This window comes from Bos indicus x Bos taurus, chromosome 5, assembly GCF_003369695.1.
Source record: "Bos indicus x Bos taurus breed Angus x Brahman F1 hybrid chromosome 5, Bos_hybrid_MaternalHap_v2.0, whole genome shotgun sequence".
NCBI lineage: Eukaryota > Metazoa > Chordata > Mammalia > Artiodactyla > Bovidae > Bos > Bos indicus x Bos taurus.
In genome coordinates, this window is record NC_040080.1 from 51,843,967 (window position 1) to 51,865,888 (window position 21,922).

The 21,922-nt window shown below is 38.5% G+C and overlaps 1 protein-coding gene across 8 annotated transcripts in view; it reads left to right on the forward strand.

Annotated features, from left to right (window-relative positions):
• The window catches only part of SLC41A2 (solute carrier family 41 member 2), a 145,197-nt gene that overhangs the window by 109,366 nt on the left and 13,909 nt on the right, over positions 1–21,922 (forward strand). For all 8 annotated transcript variants that reach the window (XM_027541914.1, XM_027541911.1, XM_027541916.1 and 5 more), the window contains 2 exons: positions 6,212–6,343; positions 7,728–7,876. In XM_027541914.1, coding sequence (XP_027397715.1) covers positions 6,212–6,343; positions 7,728–7,876 — 281 coding nt within the window. The remainder of the gene's footprint in view (positions 1–6,211; positions 6,344–7,727; positions 7,877–21,922) is intronic.

A 21,922-nucleotide genomic window follows, 5' to 3' on the forward strand; every position in this document is an offset into this window, starting at 1 on the left:
AATCACGATGGTGTGATCACTGACCTAGAGCCAGACATCCTGGAATGTGAAGTCAAGTGGGCCTTAGAAAGCATCACTATGAACAAAGCTAGTGGAGGTGATAGAATTCCAGTTGAGCTATTTCAAATCCTGAAAGACGATGCTGTGAAAGTGCTGCACTCAGTATGCCAGCAAATTTGGAAAACTCAGCAGTAGCCACAGGACTGGAAAAGGTCAGTTTTCATTCCAATCCCAAAGAAAGGCAATGCCAAAGAATGCTCAAACTACTGCACAATTGTACTCATCTCACACGCTGGTAAAGTAATGCTCAAAATTCTCCAAGCCAGGCTTCAGCAATATGTGAACCGTGAACTTCCTGATGTTCAAGCTGGTTTTAGAAAAGGCAGAGGAACCAGAGATCAAATTGCCAACATCCGCTGGATCATGGAAAAAGCAAGAGAGTTCCAGAAAAACATCTATTTCTGTTTTATCGACTATGCCAAAGCCTTTGACTGTGTGAGATCACAATAAACTGTGGAAAATTCTGAAAGAGATGGGAATACCAGACCACCTGACCTGCCTCTTGAGAAATTTGTATGCAGGTCAGGAAGCAACAGTTAGAACTGGACATGGAACAACAGACTGGTTCCAAATAGGAAAAGGAGTACGTCAAGGCTGTATATTGTCACCCTGTTTATTTAACTTATATACAGAGTACATCATGAGAAATGCTGGACTGGAAGAAGCACAAGCTGGAATCAAGATTGCCAGGAGAAATACCAATAACCTCAGATACGCAGATGACACCACCCTTATGGCAGAAAGTGAAGAGGAACTCAAAAGCCTCTTGATGAAAGTGAAAGTGGAGAGTGAAAAAGTTGGCTTAAAACTCAACATTCAGAAAACGAAGATCATGGCATCCAGTCCCATCACTTCATGGGAAATAGATGGGGAAAGAGTGGAAACAGTGTCAGACTTTATTTTTCTGGGCTCCAAAATCACTGCAGATGGTGACTGCAGCCATGAAATTAAAAGACGCTTACTCCTTGGAAGGAAAGTTATGACCAACCTGGATAGCATATTCAAAAGCAGAGACATTACTTTGCCAACAAAGGTTCATCTAGTCAAGGCTATGGTTATTCCAGTGGTCATGTATGGATATGAGAGTTGGACTGTGAAGAAGGCTGAGTGCCGAAGAATTGATGCTTTTGAACTGTGGTGTTAGAGAAGACTCTTGAGAGTCCCTTGGACTGCAAGGAGATCCAACCAGTCCATTCTGAAGGAGATCAGCCCTGGGATTTCTTTGGAAGGAATGATGCTAAAGCTGAAACTCCAGTACTTTGGCCACCTCATGCAAAGAGTTGACTCATTGGAAAAGACTCTGATGCTGGGAGGGATTGGGGGCAAGAGGACAAGGGGACGACAGAGGATGAGATGGCTGGATGGCATCACTGACTCGATGGACGTGAGTCTGGGTGAACTCCAGGAGTTGGTGATGGACAGGGAGGCCTGGCGTGCTGCGATTCATGGAGTCGCAAAGAGTCAGACACGACTGAGCGACTGATCTGATCTGATATATTTAACATTTTCAGCACTCTTCTTTACTTTCTGTAGATTGAGATTTCCATCTAGCTTTGTTTTCCACCTGCCAGAAGTTCCTTTAATGTTTGCTGTAGGGCAGCTGTGCAGAGAAGACAGAGGCTTTAGGCCCGTACCTCCCAGCTTCCTTCTCCTTCCTCTTCTTTTACCCCTCTTCTTAACGTCTTAACCTTAACTTCTACTCTTAACCTTTTCTACTTGTATCCCAGAAGAAGAGTGGACTCTTTCATCTAAGACTGGCCACTTCACCTTTGAAGTCAAGTTTCTCAGTCGTGTCCGACTCTTTGGACCGCATAGACTGTAGCCCACTAGGCTCCTCCATCCATGGAATTTTCTAGGCAAGAGTACTGGAGTGGGTTGCCATTTCCTTCTCCAGGGGATCTTCCCAACCCAGGGATCAAACCCGGGTCTCCCGCATCGCGGGCAGACACTTTACCGTCTGAAGCACCAGGGAATCTTTACTAATTCACAATTCCATTACACCCCCACTGGTATTTTTTTGTTGTTTAATAACTATCTTATACACCTGTGGCTGATTCATGTCAATGTATGGCAAAAACCACCACAATATTGAAAAGTAATTAGTCTCCAATTATAATAAATAAATTAATTAAAATTATATTTTAAAATATGAAATAGCTATCCAACAAATTAGATCAGTGTCTGCTATGTACAGCTAGCAGTAAGACAAATTCCCTCTGTTATCATGATGCCTGTAGCTTGATTGAGATAGTGGCTATTTATGTTACAGAATGTAAAGAGCAAACAATTAGTAACTGTTCTGAGCTCTTGGTACCTTACCTGTTGGATGTTACATGACAGGAGAACAACATATATGAAGTGTAATGCTGTGGCTGCCATGAAAACCGTTTACCTGAGTTAAAATGAACTGTTTTACTTAGAGCTTTTACGATAGAGTAATTATAAGACTTCCATTTAATATTAATTTTTGAATTAAAAATATGCAATTAAAAAACACTATTTATTGAAAAATATATATCAGTCTTTATTGATCTGCAGTACCTCTTTTGTATATGACACATTTCATGTGTGTGGATGTGTGTGTGGGGGTGAGTGTATGTGGTATCAGTTTAAAGAAGTCCCCCTCAATTCCTGGTTTGCTAAGCGTTTTTAATAATAAATAATAAAATGCTGAATTTTATCAACTTTTCTGTTTATTCATATAATATAATCATCTTTTTCCTTCATTTATTTGTTAATGTGCTATATGTATTATTTTCAATTATTAAGTCAGCCTTATATTTCTAAGATAAATCTGATTTTTGGTGATGTATTTTACACATTTTGCTGGATTTGGTTTGTCAGCAGATTGATATCTTTTTACATTTATTTTGATTCACAAGATTGGCTTATAATTTTCCTTTTTTATATTGTCATTGTTGGATTTTGAATGCAGAGTTATGCTAGTCTCATTATGTGAGTTTTTAAAAATGTCTTATTGGAGTATAGTTGATTTACAATGTTGTGTTAGTTTCAGGTGTACAGCAAAGTGAATCAGTTACACATACATCCACTCTTTTTTTTTTAACATTCTAGAGTCTTTTCCCAAATAGGCCATTAGAGAGTACTGAGCAGAATTCCCTGTGCTATACAGCAGTTTCTTATTAGTTATTTTATATAGACTAGTACTCTTCTCTTCTAATGTAAGATTTAATGCTGTGAATTTATAAGTACTACTCTAGGTACCTCCCACAAATCTCAATATGTTGTGTTTTCATTTTCATTAAATCCAGAATATTTTAAAATTTCCTATGCGATTTTTTTTCTTTGATTTGTGGGTTATTTGGAAGGGTATTGTTTACTTTCCAGCATTTGGGGGAATTCTCAGATATCTATCTTTTCCCTTGTGGCCAGAAAACATACTTTATATGTTGCAATTATTTCAAATTTATTGAAACTTTTATGGCTCACAGTGTGGTCCATCTGTGTGAATGTTCCCATGTGTATACTTGTAAAATTATGTATTCTGCTATTGTTGGGTGATGTGTCCTATAAATGTCCTTTAGATCAAGTTGATTGATAATATTGTTAAAAAACTTCTTCATAGTTCTGATTTTTTATCAGTGTGGTCTATCAGTTGATGAGAAAAGAGTGGTAAAGTTGCCAGGTTTAAACACAAACTTGCTCATGTCATCATCTCTATGAGACAGGGATTGTTTTCTCTGTTTTACAGGAAGGCAGCCGAGGCTTTGAGAAGCTAAGTAGCTTGGAGGTGGGAGAGGGTGGTTGACTGGGCACTTTACTATTGGAAGATTGGGGTGGGGTTGGTTGGCCATATCATGGGGAGCCCTCCAAGTTTGGAACATCGAACTTCCGCTCTGGGATGTTAGACTCCTGCCTGCCCCGTGGAACAAAATGAAGGTCTGAAGGAATCCCACTGTTAATTATGCAGATTTCCAGTTCATCCTTATTTTCCATCAGTACCACATAGTGTCTGGTATCCTTGAGGCCTGAGTCTCTCTTGTTCAGTTTCTACAGAAAACATTCCTTTATTCTCCCTCTTGAGCAGAACAGTTTTAAGAATGATGAGAGATTGCAGACATTTGCTTACTCCATTCATTCACAGGCTTTTATTTTTTATAGTGAAAACTTTTATATTTAGAATCAGCTGGCTGGACTCAGTTTAGATGATCCCAATTTTATTGTTGTTGTCCAACTCTCCGCGAACCTATGGACTACAGCCTGCGAGGCTCCTCTGTCCATGGGGATTCAGGCAAGAATATTGGGGTGGGTTGCCATTTCCTTCTCCAGGGGATCTTGCCAACCCAGGTCCCCTGCATCGCAGGCAGATTCTTTACCATCTGAGCCACCAGGGAAGCCCTCATATGAGAGAGGGAGTCAGAAATGGATGCAGTTTCTTTCTCTTTTTTAAAAACTTATTTATTTATGCATTTAATTTTTGGCTATGCTGGGTGTTCGTTGCTGGGTGCAGGCTTTCTCTAGTTGTGGTGAGTGGAAGCTACTCTCTAATTGCAGTGTGCAGGCTTCCAGTTGCAGTGGCTTCTCTTGTAGAGCATGGGCTCCAGAGCATGAGGGCTCCGTAGTTGTGACTCACAGGCTTTAGTTGCTCTGTGACATGTGGGATCTTCTCAGACCAGGAGTGGAACCTGTTCTCCCTGCATTGGCAGGCAGATTCTTAACCACTGGACCACCAGGGAAGTCCTGGATATGATTCCTTGCGTGTGCCACCAAAGTTGGCTCTCTCAAGTGTTCTGTCCTGCCTGAGTCTATCTCACAAGCACTCAGAGCATGCTTGCAGAAACAGTTGACAGTGGGTGTAGACTCCCCTTGTGTCCAGGGCTCACAGATATTCTTAATGATTATTTTAGCTCATGCTCAGCATTCAACAATTTGAAATTTTCAGTTGTTTTTTCTTCCTACTTCTTTTTATGGCTACTATCTCCTTCTCTCATAATCTGTAAAAGTAGAAAGAGTTTGGGTGTCCTAATTCAGCCTGGGGGTATTTACCACCCTTTGGAATTAATTTTGCTTCTTGGCATTAACTCCTCTTCCTCAGAGTACATGAGAGGATAATCTAGGTTAAAAGATCACTTTCTTGAGTATTTTTTTTTACTGTCTTATACCAATTTCTTTAGTAATCTTGTCAAGGAATGTTTAACAGGAGGATTCCTACGTGCTGTTTCTCATAAATCCTCTGCTCCTTATCAAGTGGAGCAGCAAGCTGTTCCCAGGACTGAGGTCACTGTATGAGACAGGCTTGGGTCTCCCTCAGTAAACATTCTCCTTATGACAAAACTGCTTAGTCTTGATCCTCTTTCTTGAGATATGGATTGTCTCCTGACCTTGTGACCATTATTAATCCCTTGTTCCCTTGGTAACGGTTGCTGTACATTTGGTTTTCTGATCTTTATTATTGTCGAAAGAAATTTCTTGTACAACAGCCAAATATACTCACAGAAAGATCATTAAAGTACCTTTGCTCCATCAGAGCTTAGGTCCCCATGTCTTTTTTGTTTCTCTCTCTCTCTCTTCCCCCGGCTAATTCTCTGGAGCGTAGAAACCCGTCATGCTCACTCTCCTGTCTGGGCTTCCAAGACCCCCTCAAGAAGGCGCCCTGTGCCTTCATCCCCTCGAGAGGGCTCCCTGTGCCTTCGTGAGCAATGCAAGCCCTGTGTCAAGGGCTTTATTGGTTCTCTGCATAAACCAGGGAATATCAGCCTCTTTCTCTCTTTCACTTTCTTATCGTCGACTCCGGACCACCAGGTCCCAGTCCATTAAAGGACCCCAACAAAATCTGAGAAGACATGTATCAAGCCTTATCTACTTGAATAAGTGTATTAAGATGATAAATGTGAAACATATTGTTACCTAGTTTTATATCTTGATTGTGATAATAATTTTTAAAAATTACTTACTCTGCTTTCAGACCAAACAGTGAGTTAGATTTGAAAAAACAATGAATGAGTCTTTCATAGCAGGAATTTTATGCCTTTGGAATATCTACATCAACATCAAATAAATCAACACTTCAGAAGAACTCTTTGTTCTGTTTTATTGGCCCAGAGGGTGACATAGAGACATAAATTCAGTTGAATTTGTGCACATTATTGAAAATGCGAAGCTATCTTATTTGTTTTTTCTTCTGTTTCAGGTATTGGTGGTAATTTGGTGGCCATTCAGGCCAGTCGGATTTCTACCTACCTTCATTTACACAGCATTCCAGGAGAACTGCCTGATGAACCCAAAGGTTGTTACCACCCTTTTAGAACTTTTTTTGGTCCAGGTAGGTGCTTGTGGATTTTTGCATATTTTATTCCTGGAACTCTTCCTCTCTGTGAGTACAGGCAGGCAACATTTGTTGAATACATATTTTGTTTATGAATGTTGCCCAATTTTCTGTTTCTGAGAGCCAGATAGATTTTAAATAGAGTAGATTTTGTTCACTAAATCTCAGTGAACAGCAACAACGAAAGACTGTGGATCAGTTTTGCAATTGTTAAAGAACTTTGTATAGTTTTTCTTTTTTATCTTTCTCTTGGATATCTTGTTTATAAGTTAGGAAAGAAGAACCTTGTGCATATAAGAAAACATTGTTAGGTGATTTAGGGAAGCATACTCTTTCATGGGCTTCCCCAGTGGCTCAGATGATAAAGAATCTGCCTGCAATGCAGGAGACCTGGGTTCAAGCCTGGGTTGGGAAGATCCCCTGGAGAAGGGCATGGCAACCCACTCCAGTACTGTTGCCTGGACAATCCCCGTGGACAGAGATGCCTGGCGGGCTACAGTCCTTCGGGTTGCAAAAAGTCGGACACAACTGAGCGGCTAACCACATAGCACACACTCTTTCGTACATTAATCTTTTGACCTTTCTAAATGTAGGCATTTGATCCCCAACAAGCAGAATGAGAGGGGATAACCTCAGTTACAAGGACATTGTTATGTACCAGGCATATGATATCCAAAAAACTAAACCACCATTTTATTTTATTTTTGACTGCACTGTGTGGCGGGCATGCAGAACTTATGCAACCAGGGATCAAACCTGTGTCCCTGCCGTGGAAGCCCAGTCTTAACCACTGGACCACCAGGGAAGCCTCTAAACCGCAATTTTAAACCTCACAATTCTTGAAAACTTTTTTTTTCTGATGAAAATAAATGTATTGTAATAAGTGTAACTTTTGAATGAGGTTCAGAAATACCCAGTCTTTTAATAGCAGTGAAAGACTTCTAAAGGAAAAATAAAATTAAAACATCTAATGACCAAAAAACCTCTATTAGAAGATGATTAGGTATCATTTAGTTATTAAAATGATCAATAATAAGGAATTAAATGATGTAGGAAAAAAATATGTTCCAGTACTTTAAGAACTTCATATTTTTTCTTTTGTCTTCCCTCTGTTTTTATAATGTTATAGTTTGATCAGTGTTCTTCACAGCAAGCTTTCATCAACCACCTTTCATTTAATTAATATATAACATATAGGGAAAATTTCTAAAAATTAAGCAAACTGTAAATAGTTAAAATTTATTTTTAGCAATTGAATTTTATGTGATTCTGTGCACTATAGTAGTAATAACTAGAAGTAATTCTCAAATTTTAATAACTATGATCTATTATTCACCAATACATGATTTTGTTTTAACAACTTTTATATTTTATATTACAGGAGTAAATAATAAGTCTGCTCAAGTTCTACTGCTTTTAGTGATACCTGGACATTTAATTTTCCTCTACACTATTCATTTGATGAAAAGTGGTCACACTTCTTTAACTGTGATCTTTGTAGTAGTATACTTATTTGCAGCTGTGTTACAGGTAAGAGAGAAAACCTCTTGTAATTTCTTTTATGTTCAGATTAATGTTAACGTATAACTAAGTCTAAAAGCACAAGAAATATTTTAACATTTTAAAACTCAGCTGAATGCCTTCATATTGATCTTAAAACCAATAACTTTTAATATGATTTGATCAATAGACCTATTGGATTTCCTATTTTCTGGATTCTGTGTCCTCCCTCTCTCCTCTTTTTTTTTTATTCTCTTCTTTACTATGAATGTGTCTTGGCAGATAAATTCCTGAGGAAGAGTGCTGCATAGGAGAAAAAATTTTCAGTCTTTGCATGTTGTAAAATGCTTTGAATAGGTTGACTGGATATAAAATTCTGTTTCTTTTAATTTTTCTTTTAAAATTTTGAAAGCAAGGAGAAAGCTTCCTTGCTTTTTAACTTCTGTTACTACTGAAAAGAAGAACAGATGCCATTCTCACTGCTGATCTCGTGGTACAAAACTACTTTTATCTTTCTAGAAGTTTCTAGAAAGAAAATCTTTTCCTTTTCCCTGTTGTTTTTAAATTTCTTCTGGCACTTATCTATGAGTTTTAAAGTAATATACCTAAGTTTCTAGTTCATGTTTAATTCCCTTTAGACTTTTGCTAACAAAAGTTGAGGATTTGGGGGCCGATATAATGCTGTATCTTTCCCATATGGTTATATCACGGTTTGGGGTTAAATTAGTAGTCAGTGTTTCTGTCATTGGGTCTATCTAAACATCATTTGGGCTTCCTTGGTGGCTCAAATGGTGAAGAATCTGCCTGCAGTGCAGAAGACCTGGGAGATTACTGAGTTGGGAAGATCCCCTGGAGAAAGGCATGGCAACCCTATCGTGATCTCCAGTGTTCTTGCCTGGAGAGTCCCCATGGATAGGGAGCCTGGCTAGCTACAGTCCATGGGGTTGCAAAGAGTCGGACATGACCAAGCGATTAACACACACAAGCGTTGTTTACTACAGAGCCAGATAATGTACTATATTTCCTTTTTGTGTATTTTATTTTTCTTAGGGTTAATAATCACTTCTTTTTTCATTTGCCTCTTTTTCTAGAAACCCATCCTTAATTTTTTCCAACTGTTCCATCTTTATTTTGGCTTTTTAGCCATGGCTTCTTGCTAAGCTCTGTAGGATTTAATACCTCCTACTTTGAGAAATCCTAACTTAAGAGATGCATTCAAACAATTCTTTGAAAAAATATCATATGACTTTGGCCTTCAAGGGGTTTGTAGGAGTGGGACTGGAGGATAAGTATGTGGAATTATTAATTTTCCAGTCAAAAGAAACTGCATTGACAGTAATAATGTTAACTAAATTAACTGACATCTACTACGTTACCTATATGACCAGTGTTGTTCTAAGTGCTTTACATGTAGAGACTCATTTTATTCTCATAAGAACTCTATGGGATTTGTTTTTCTGATATAAATCATTGATTTTAAAAGTGAAGTACATGCAAAACAATGCATTGTTTACACAAAGGAAAGATTAAAACTTCTGTTTATGTATGTCTACCTCATTTGTTTAAAATATTTCTTCTGTTTTTATGATTGCTTTACAATAAGCATATTATCACAGTGTTAAGTAAAGTATACTTATTTATACTGAAGGACTGCATAAGCTAAAACTTTTGGAGATTACTGAGTAAAAGTATAGAGATGACAGAGCACAGAACTCAAGCCAGAAAATGGAAGTAATTCATACAGTGGATCTAACTAAAAGAAGAGAAGATGAGAAAAGATTAAAAGGATAGATTAGGACCAATGTAAAAAGGCCTTAAATGCTCAACAAGGGAGACAAGAATCTACTCATAAAGTAATAAAACCCTTGTGACCTTATTGATGTTTTAACTTTTCTATAATGATTTATAGTGCTTGAGATTTTATTAGATGTCACCTGTCAAATCATTCATTCATTTATTCCTTCAGTAAGCCTTCATTCTATTCATGATACTAGATGAAGGTATGGGCTTTAAATCCCAGAATGCATAAATTCAGGCCCTATACTCAAAGACTCACAGCCTGAAGAGAAGACTACTGAACAAACAACTGTATTATAATGTCACGTAATATAAATAAATGCTGGAAATAGCTATGCATAATTTGCTGTCAGAGATTGGAAAAAAAAGCAACTAATCCTATCTGGGGAGTAATATTTTTCTACTGTTCGGTAGGGACAGAAGTTATTTCAAATGCGTTTTTACTACTGGCTATCTTTATTGCTGTATATGCTATGGTCATTTACTATAATTTATTTTCTCCATGTATGTAAGTATTATGAAAAAGATGCTTTCCTCAATCTGATGGGAAATGTTTAAGAGACCATTCTTTGGTCTATTAAACACACCATTTTTAGAGTAAGTTCCTATTTGTAACTTTACCTCTTTACCTCATGGATGGATTTGACATTTATCTTTATGGTTCTTTGCCAAGATAGTGTCATGCACCATTTCACTTAAGTTGATGAAGGATATAAGACATTTATCTGAATTTATACAAATATTAGATTTCAACCTTATTCTCACAGTACACCTATATGTCTTTTGTTAGCCTCTGATGTAAATTCTGATTGTGGGTACATGCTCAGTCGTGTCCGACTCTGTGACCCCAGGGACTGGGGCCCTCCAGGCTCCTCTGTCCATGAAATTCTCCAGGCTTGAATACTTGAGTGGGTTGCCATTTCCTTCTCCTGGGGATTTTCCTGACCCAGGGATCGACCCCCTATCTCCGGGATTGGCAGATGGGTTTTTTACCACTGAACCATCTGGAAAGCCCAAATTCTGATGAATAAAGTTTGAAAAACTAGAGTTAAGGAAAGAGTAATTACTAATCTCACTGTGTCCTCAAACCTCCTCTGTAAAGTGGGAGGGATATAGATAGTCCACCTTAAATGATTTTTCAACTTTATGATGTGCAAAAGCAATAATGCATTCAGTGGAAACCATACTTCAGTGTTTGAATTTTGATCATTTCCCAGGCTAGTGATACTCAGTATAATCCTGTCTTAAGACGCGGGCAGTGACAGCGAGCCACAGTTCCCAGTCGGCTGTACGATCATGAGGGCAACCAACCAATAAACCGATCCACTTAAGACCATTCTGTACCCAGACAACCATTCTGTTTTTCGCTTTCAGTACAGTAGTGAATGAATTATATCAGCTATTCAGTACTTTAGTGTAAAATAGGCTTTGTGTTAGATGATTTTGCCCAGCTGTAGAATAATGTTAGTGTTCTGAGCACATTTAAGGCAGGCTAGGCTAAGCTATGATGTTCAGTAGGATAGTTGTATTAAATGCATTTACAGTGTTTTCAACTTACCATGGCTTTTTTGGATATAACCTTATCATAAGGTAAGGAAGATCTGTAGTAGTACCTGCCTCATAGGCACTTTGGAGGATTAAATGATTTAATTACTTGGCTTCATAGTACATGCTATATGAATGTTGGCTGATGCTGTTGTTATTGTTACGGTTATTAAACATAGAATTATAAATGGTGAATCATTAATCTCTGAGTGACAATTGAAATTTTTTTTAATCTTGTAATATTGATTGAATTTTCTGTGTCTTTTACAACTTTCATTTTTATGAGTTTGTGTTTTTATTCCTCCCCAAGAATTAGATACCTTCCAGAGAAGATCTTTGTTTTTGTACCTGACATTGTATTATTCCAATGGAATAGTTTAGAATCTGCTTGTAAATTCTCAATTCAAATCTTCATGCTCCAGCACTAACATATCTAACACATACATGAGCACACACGTTCACATATCTCTGTGGAGGCTTGAGGTTTAGATTAAAAATCTTGACCTTTCCCTGCCTACTTCACTTAATCCAAATATGGAAGAATAAATAAAAACTTTTTAAAGATGAAGAATTCTTTACCACTTAAGACATATATTTTAGTATTCTTTACTCAGCTGGCTTCCTTTTTTGATCTAGGTTTAAGCGATTCATGGGGTCACAAAGAGTCAGACACGACTGAGCGACTGAACTGAACTGAACTGAAACTTACATTCAAAATCTTGGTTGAAGTCCCAGCTCTTACTTAAATATTTCAGTCCATACCTGTCTTCCCATCACTAAAATCTGTATTTTGATTACCTATTCCATAGTAAAATTTTCTAATGCAGGCTTAATTTTTCTCTATATAGATTCCTACCTCCTTGAGGGTAGAGACCAAGCCTTTTGGTATTCTCTCAAGACATGATAGAATGGTTTTGTTTTGTTTTGGGGGGGTATAATTGCTTTACAGTGTTGTGTTAATTTCTGCTGTACAACAAAGTGAACGAGCTATAACATATATCCTCAGCGCCACCCCACCCCTCCAGGTCATCACAGCACCCGGCTGAGCTCCCTGTGCTCGAACAGTTTCCCACTAGCTACTTGTTTTGCGCATGGTAGTGTATATATGTCCCTGTTACTCTCTCAATTCAATTCTTGATATTTCACTCTCTTCTCAGACTAGTATTCTTTAAGGAAACTTCCCCCCACCACCTAATTCCTCACCCAACAAAATGAAGTAAATCCACTTGAAAGAAACTTGATATCGAACTTATTATAATGACATAGTGACAGTTCTTTGCAGTATTTTTGCACTTACTCAGATGTCATCTTCCTGGAAGTCTTTCTTGAATACCTAATTTGGTCTAAGTGCCTTTATTCTCTGTTCCCATGGTACCCTGTGAATACCATTACCCTAGCTTTTCCACATTATATTGACATTGTCTGTTCGTGTGTCTGTCTCACCCATTCTACAGAAAGTGTCTTTGTTTTACTCTTTTTTTTTGTCTCTGGCACCTTGCCCCATCTCAAGTGCTCAATTAATGTTTGTTAAACTAAATGACTATATCTTGCTAGCTCTGTTTCCCTCTTCGGGAAGAGAAAAGTTTACAACTGTATTTAGGTACCAGAAATTCCAGAAAAACTGAGAAATCTAAATTTTCTCCTTGCTCCAAATTTCCTCTTTCGCTGACCTAAGTATTTAAAATAAAAGGCAATGAAAAATAAAACACAAAATACCACAAATTCTGTTGGCACTCAGTTAGAATTGTAAGGATTTACTGAAATGTTTAGAGATGAAATAACTTAAATGCTTAGAGATGAAATATAGTGCACTTTCACTTTAAGGGAATGTGCAAGGTTGACTTCAGATAAAGCAGAATTGGAAATGATTGTTGAAAATGGATGCAACTGAGGGAATAGGACATGAGAGTGATGTGGGGACAGTTTGTATTCTACTTTTGTATGTGTTTGAATTTTTACATAGTAAGGAATTTTAAAATGTTATTTATTTACTTGTTTTTGGCTGTGCTGGGACTTCATTACTGCATGCAGTCTTTCCCTAGTTGTGGTGCGTGGGCTTCTCATCGCGGTGGCTTCTCTTGTTGCAGAGCACAAGCTCAAGGGTGCTGAGGCTTTAGTACTTAAGGTTCATGGGTTTAGTTGCCACTCAGCATATGGGATCTTCCTAGACTAGGGATCGAACCTGTGTCTCCTGATGGATTCTTAGCCACTGGATCACCAGGAAGTCCAGTAAGGAGTTTTTAAACTTAAGGTTTTTCAGAGCATATTGCCTTAGTAATTTTGGTTCTATAGCTGATTATTTCTTAAAGTAAAAAGTAAACTTGAAATTGTTTGGGACTTAGAATGATTGAGTTCGTGTCTTTTTTTGCCCCAGGTGCACATTGTCCATTTTTTGAAACTGTTTTTTAAATTTAAAAATCTACATACTTGTCACAAATTTCCTTGTTTAGGTATTTATCCTGTGTCTTGAAATTAGAAGGACCCTAATGGCTTTTGTGATGTGGTGTTTAGTCCGCATAGAGTCAGTAGGTATGATGGATTGTGCTCTTACTCTTGTTCCTGCCCAGAGCCCAGGAGCAGCCAGAGTAATTGGAATATGTCAAGGCTGGAGTAATGTGCTGAAGGCATTCAGTTTAGTTCACCACCAGCAACAATGCATTTTGAGGGTTTTTTTGTTTTCTCAACATTAAGAATGGATCAGCACCAAGCTGACCATGCTGATCACCCATTCTACCTTTTATGCCATCAGTCAGCATTTATGAGACTGCTGGCGATGGCTAAGAGTACAGTTGCTGGCTTTAAACGAGAATTTTTATCTGCATCGAATTAGCTCATGGAACCCACAACTTTGATTTCGTAGAACCAGAGTATATACTTTCTTCTGCAGACTTAGAGATGATTGAATTCTTTCTCACCAAGCAGTCATTTCCTCTGCCTTCACATCTTATTTATTCAAATGCTCCATTGACTGCTCAGAACCTGTTAATTTGTTAAATCAAAGGCATAATACAGTATTCCAGGCTATGACAGACCTTGTTGGCCTTCCTTCTAAGATGTGCAAAAGGGAATTTTGATACCTCCTCAGGGTTTTCTAATTCACTTATTTGCCTCATTCCCTGCAGTCCTTTTCAAGGATGTAGTACCTGGACAGCATAATAAACCCGAGAAGGTACAAAGATAACTATCAAACAAATAAGCAGACTGATGATCTCTTCATCAAAGAAAGAACAGCATTCATTGCAGCTCATTTCCCTATTTAATTTAAAACCTCTACTAGTTCACTTTAGTGTTTGAAATCCTAAATATGCTTCCTTTGTCTGTGAAGAGATAAAAGCTTAAACTTTGGATGACATAACCTACAAAAGGCAAAAAGATAGGCCCATATGGAGTATATTAATATTTGTTCTGCTATAAAATAGTTCAGTGGGAAAGAAAAATGAGACTTTTCTAGCCCGAGAGGCCTATTAAATTCCAACAAAGTGTTTGTTAATATAATTCAGAAAGAATGAAGCAAAACCATTTCTAAATGAAAATTTTAATTCCCTCTTTTAGGCACTGATTGTTTCATATTCAAAATTAGTTTGCTAAGAACGTTTCTAAACTCCTAGCAGTACCAAATACCATGGGAAATTCTTGTGAACATTTGTGGAAAACCTGACTGTGTCTGTTCTTTAATGTGGGAGAGGCAAAATGTTTCCCTTCAGTGGTGGAATGATGAATTCTCAACTCATAAAGGTGAAAATATAAATATCAGGATTTTACCCACTGTATAATGCTCATAATCTTCCAAGCATGGTGCTAGTCACTGTACAAAAGAAATAGAAGATGTTGTCCCTGCCCTGCACAGGCTTCTCTTAGCTGCGGGAAATGAGATTTAAATGCATGAAATAATTAGAGAGGAGCTGAGGACTTAACCTCCTTATAATAGTAGGTTATAAGCATCTTCCCATGTACCTTCAGAATCAAACTTTACACTCATGAGTGATTTCATTCTTTAAAAGTGCTTTAGTAGGTTTGGGGTGGTGGGGTGGTTTAAAAGGGAAGATCAGAGTATACACTATATCTTATGAGAAGCTTGAATTAATATCAGTAAGTTTGAAACTTCCCTTAGCAAAACAGTAGTACTTACACTTGTTTCTTTAAAAATATTTATTTATTTGGCTGCACCAGGTCTTAGTTGCAGCATTTGGGATCTAGTTCCCTGACCAGGGATCAAACCCAGGTCCCACCCTGCATTGGGAGCACAGAGTGTTAGCCACTGGACCACCAGGGAAGTCCCATATACTTCTTATTAATATAATTTGAAAGCAGAAGTCTCTTTAGTTTTTATTGCTGCCTTTTCAGTAGGCAGTATTTCGTTTTGTCTTTTCATTTTATGAAAGTGAAAAGTAAAAGTGAAAGCCACGCAGTAGTGTCCAACTCTTTGTGACCCCATGGACCGTGGTCTGCCAGGCTCCTTTGTCAATGTAATCCTCCAGGCAAGAATACTGGAGTGGGTAGCCATTCCCTTCTCCAGGGAGTCTTCCCAACCCAGGGATCAAACCTGGGTCTCCCACATTGACAGCAGATTTCCACCAGGAAAGCCATTTTATACTTACATGCCAATTGCACCATCTTACATTTCCAAGGATGTTCATGTTTTCTAGAAACATGTTCATGTTTTCAAGAAAAAATATTCTCAACAAAGCCCAAGCCCAACTTACATGAGCAAATGAATGACTCTCATAATAAATTTAATAATCTGAATATTGAATAATGAATTTCCTAAGAAGTGTTTCTGTTTCATAAATAATAGTTCATTTGTTTTGAGATCTGTGTTGGTAACATGAACGTGGTCACAGCACAAATGCAGATTAAGAGTAAACATCTTCCATTTTTCATCTAGTAAAACATGCTTGGGGCAGAAATATGGTCCATGGACATCCTAACAGAAACAACATCTTAATTGGCAGTGTCTTAGTTCTGAAGTCACATTCACATGATTCATTGTCATTATTTTAACTACAAAGATAAATGAATAAATGTTTTCACAGAAGGAAAGTATTTATAAACCTTGTAAATCACCACATATGTCACTATGTCACATACAAAGGACAGAGGAAGAAAAGGGAAGATAAGATCAATGTGCAGAACATTATAGAAACATCACAGAGCTCTTCATTGTCAGAGCAGAGTCTGAACTTCTGCTCTGCTGCTTATTTCGTGACTTTAGTCAAGTTCCATAACATCTCTGGCCTTATTTTTTTCCCTCCCTCAAAGGATAGTAAGGAGGACTAAGCTAATAGTATACAGTGCTTGGTAGGATTAGCGCGTGTTCAGTCGTGTCCGACTCTTTGCAGCCCTGTGGATTGTAGCCCACCAGGCTCCTCTGTCCATAGAATTTTCCAGGCAAGAATGCTGGAGCAGGTTGCCATTTCCAATCCAAATTATGATTAGAGAGACAAGCATAATCCCTGACTGTCCTGGGCAAACCAGAAGTAGAGTGGCTGCAGTGATCACTCAGATCCCTTCTTGCATTTCCAGTAGTTGATTTTGTGAATTCCCACTCCTCCAATAAAGATGGTTTGTTACAAAGCACTGTTGTACATAGTTAGTAATGTATATGCTAATATTAAAATTCTCTGGCAACTAAGACAGTATTTGATATTAACGTCCATAATTGCTGCTAAGGTAATATTAAGTTCAGTTGGCTTTTATGGGTTAGCCAGAGAACCCAGGCAACACATAAAGTTTTATTTTCCTAAAAAAAATTGTGTTCTAAGTCCAAATAGCTAATTTTGAATTAGTCTGTTTTTATGTTAGAAAGTATCTGTTTTTGCATTTGTTCAGCCTAAAACAACCTCCTTCAGGTTCCCAGGTGCATTCTGTATTCTAATATCTCTGTATTTTACCTAAAAGTCTGTATTTACCTATTTCTGCCACGGTGTGACTTGTTATTTTACACTGTTCAGCTTTATCTCCTCCTGATCTGTGACTTTGGAGAGGAAAAGAGTACCGATTCTCTTGTATATAAGCCCGCGTATCTCCTTATCACCTAAGTTGTTCATTCTGAAAATTTTCCTTCTCTGACAATTCCCTTCATGAGGTTTGGTGCTCTAGCTACTTTATATATATATATATATATATATATATATATATATATATATATATATATATGTTTACAAAATGGTAATAGCAAATACTTATATAACATATATTCTGAGCCATGCACTCTATGAGGCACTTCAGGTACATGAGCTCACTGAATACTCACCACAACCCAGTGAGGTAAGTTGTAACTAGTTTCCGTTTACAGATGAGGCAGTTGATGTGGAGAATTTGAGCGACTGGTCCAAGTCCACACAGCAAGATGGAGTCTGGATCCAGTGAACACTGCTAACCGCTGTATTTTACAAGAATACGTTTGACACTGTTTTGCTGTTAGTGAGGGCCGTAGTTTTTAGGATGCAGTTTTTGAAGATTTACAGCTGCCTCTTCTCTCTGGTTTTGTTAGCTCTTCATACTTCTTCCAGTCTGGTGCTCTGCCTCTAAAGGGCATTCATTCCACAGAGTTTACTTAGGATCTGTGCCTACTGAAGTTAAGTAGGAATCCAGGCCAGGACATAAATATATCCCAAGAGAAGGACTCAGTGCTATGGAATTTCAGTACTGGGAGGTTATTTTTCTAGATGGGGAGGGAACCTTTATTTTATTTTTAATTCTTTTTTTTTTTTTGCCACGCCATGAGTCATATGTGGTCTTAGTTCCCCAACCAGAGACCAAACCCATAACCCCTGTGTTGGAAACTCCAAGTGTTAACCGCTGGACTGCTATGGAAGTTCCAGGGAAGTTTTATAATGGATAAAATTTTGTTTCTTGCAATCCACAGAAAATGCCATTTCAGCAAAAGGGAGTTGTTATTTTCAGTCGCTAAATTGTATCCAACTCTTTGCAACTGCATGGACTGCAGTTTGCTAGGCTTCCCTGTCCTTCACTGAATAAATGAGAAAACTCAGGATTAGGTGATAGTAATAGTTGTCAGAAATAGTAAGAAAATTTACAGAAAAAGTAAGAATGTTTCTGGAGCAAAGAGTTTATGGATGGGAATTAATAGAAAATAAGGTTGACAATTTCAGACTTTGATAAGATCATAAAAGGGTCTTGAAGTCCAGACTTAAGAGTTCAGTTTGTTCTACAGAATGAAGATTTTCAACATTTTTCCCATTCCCAACAAACTTGAGAGATCTCATACATTCCTCAGATGCAGCATCATATAATGTGGAAGGGCTTGAGCTTTGGTTTCCCCACTCATTGCCTGTATTAGGTTGATCAAGGTAATTTCTCATCTGTTTTCTCATCTGTAAAAAGAGGCTAAGGATAGACCTCTACCCTTCCCTGTCCCCAGTAGTGTCTTATTTTTATAATATCATCATCTCTTATGGCTGTAGACTACTGGGACAGTAAGTATCAGGTTATCAATGAGAAGATCCGAACTTGGTGGAATCTAGTGCTGAATCTCTTTCATGATTCTAATACCCAACTCATTCCTTGCACTGATTCTTCTAAGTAAGGACAATGTAGCCATATGGTGACAATGTGGCCATAATTGAAATCCCAAGACCACCCAGTCAGTTCAGTTCAGTGGCTCAGTCGTGTCCGACTCTTTGCGGCCTCATGAACCGCAGCATGCCAGGCCTCCCTGTCCATCACCAATTCCCAGAGTCCACCCAAACTCATGTCCACTGAGTTGGTGATGCCATCCAACCATCTCATCCTCTGTCATCCCCTTCTCCTCCTGCCTCAATCTTTCCCAGCATCAGAGTCTTTTCAAATGAGGGTCTTTCAAACTCTTCACATCAGGTGGCCAAAGTATTGCAGTTTCAGCTTCAATATCAGTCCTTCTAATGAACACCCAGGACTGATCTGCTTTAGGATGGACTGGTTGGATCTCCTTGCAGTCCAAGGGACTCTAAATAGCTGAGCAAGTTAATTGACTTAGCCTTGAGCAAGTTACTTAAGTAATTCCTTGGGGGAGTCTTATTGTTCTTGCCTGTAAAATGAGGGTAATGTTTCTTCTTTTCACAGTAGTTATAATGTTTAAATACCTGGCACATAGTAGGCCCCTATTATATGGTGCAGTTATGTCTTTTTTTAATTATGAAAGTGAAAGTCGCTCAGTTGTGTCCGACTCTCTGCAACCCCATGTAGTGTATAGTCCTTGGAATTCTCTAGGCCAGAATACTGGAATGGGAAGCCTTTCCCTTTTCCATGGGATTTTTCCCAACCCCGGGATCAAACCCAGATCTCCTGCATTGCAGGTGGATTCTTTATTGGCTGAGCCACAAGGGAAGCCCAAGAATACTGGAGTGGGTAGCCTATCCCTTCTCCAGGGGATCTTCCTGACCCAGGAATCATACCAGGGTCTCCTGCATTGCAGGTGGATTCTTTACCAACTGAGCTATCAGGGAAGCCTTTAATTATGACATTAAGTGAAATCCTATTCCCAGATGTCATCTCAAAGGAAAGAGCTAAGCAATGAAGAGATTTTAACAGATTGTCTGATTTCACGCACATTTTTCCTCCTTTATCAGGATTTAAATCCACCAAGTTCCGACTGGGAAGTAAGGATCCCTGAATTCTTTCTGTATGACTCTTCTGCCCCTGTCTGTTTGTGGGTTTCTGTCTATCAGCTTGGGTTGAGTGGAAACTGTGAAGAGAATGATAAAGGAAGTATAAAGGGAGACCTATAGTTCCATGGAGTTTTTTTTTCTAGTTGTAAAAATCTAGTTTAACTTTAGGAGTTGATTAATATAGTGAAAGAAGGAAGTTGAAACAAGTATTTTTTGAGATTCCTTTTTAGCCCTGTGTGCTCAGTCACTCAGTAGTGTCTGACTCTTTGTGACCAACCCCATGAACTGTATCCCTCTAGGCTCCTCTCTCTGTGGAATTTTCCAGGCAAGAATATTGGAGTGGGTTACCATTGCCTACTCCAGGGGATCTTCCTGACCCAGGGATCAAACCTGGGACTTTAGTCCTGGGATTACCTTTTTTGTGATACAATACTATATTATGCTATTATAGCTCAGGTTCAGTTCAGTTCAGTCGCTCAGTCATGTCCTACTCTTTGTGACCCCATGAATCGCAATACGCCAGGCCTCCCTGTCCATCACCATCTCCCGGAGTTCACTCAAACTCATGTCCATCGAGTCGGTGATGCCATCCAGCCATCTCACCCTCTGTCGTCCCCTTTTCCTCCTGCCCCCAATCCCTAAGCATCAGAATCTTTTCCAATGAGTCAAGTCTTCGCGTGAGGTGGCAAAGTACTGGAGTTTCAGCTTTAGCATCATTCCTTCCAAAGAACACCCAGGGCTGATCTCCTTTAGAATGGACTGGTTGGATCTCCTTGCAGTCCAAGGAAGTCTCAAGAGTCTTCTCCAACACCACAGTTCAAAAGCATCAATTCTTCGGCACTCAGCTTTCTTCACAGCTTAGATTACAGAATCTTAAAATTGAGACACTTTCGTAAATCCATATTTATGATTCATTCTCTGGAGAGGTATAATTGGGCTCCAGGCCAGTAAACAAAGAAGGTGAAACAACGGCCTGCCTCATCAGAGGCATGGCATGCCAGAGCCCCGTGGAGCAAGACATTCAGAAAGAGAGCTCTTTTCCATCCTGTCAAGCCTGACGCTGTTAGGACCAGAGAAGCTGAGCCTTCTTTTTCTAGTGTTCTGGTTAAGGATATTACTCCTGTGCTCTGAGTTCTGCTGCAATTGCAGACATGACTTAGAGGAATTTTCACAACATCTGCTTAAAAAAAAAATCTTATAACACAGCTATGTGAAAGCACTGACTTGAAAAGCATAAAAACTATCTTTCAAGAAATTTGTGAGAATAAAATCTTGGTTGGTTGTGACCCTAGGATATTCAGCCAGACAATATTGACCTGAGTGATTCAATCATTAAAATTTTTTTCCTATTTAAAAAAATAGATGTTTAGCACTCTTCTTGTTTTTTATCTTAAAAAGAAGTGTCTGTGTTAGTTCTGCATAACAAAGCTAATGAAACTTGTGATTTTTGTACCATGTAGGGAAATATGTAAAAGCAGAAAGTAAAGATTTTTGCATTTTTTAGAAGGGGTGTTTAAAGGAATTCAAAAAATGATGAGACTGTCATTCAGTATTTGAAGTAAAAAGACAAAATTGATTTTATTGCTTATCATTGTGAAGAAGCTAAGCTGGGAGGAGGCAAAACCTCTGCAAGCAGAGCAACTACTGGTCTTTTTTAGGGTTTCAGGGATGCATGGAGTCCAGGGATGGGCAGATGTCCAGAAGCTTGAGTAGACGGATGTCCTCTGTCAAGGTCTGGATACTTGGGTGTGACTACTATTGTTAGTTGGTCCTCAGAGGTGTATTTATTGGACCCAATGTATTCCTAATTGCCTACTTCAGGAGCAAGGACTATCATTGATTGACTTCCTTCTAAATGCTTTCAATAAGGCAAGTTGTTTATTGATTGAATGAACATGAAACCAGTTCTGGTGGCTTCTTGTTACCATAGCCAACGAACAGTCTTTTCCTGGGAGTGTGGGAACTTTGTGCTTTCTCAGTCTCCACTTTGTTCCTCACTCAGTCAAAGCTGCAGGGTATCATTAAGGATTATCCAGAACTTCACTTTTGTTGTCAATTCTTCCTGAAAGTAGCATATCTGATTTTCAATTTGACTCTGTCAGTATGGGAGGAGGGGTCTTTGAAT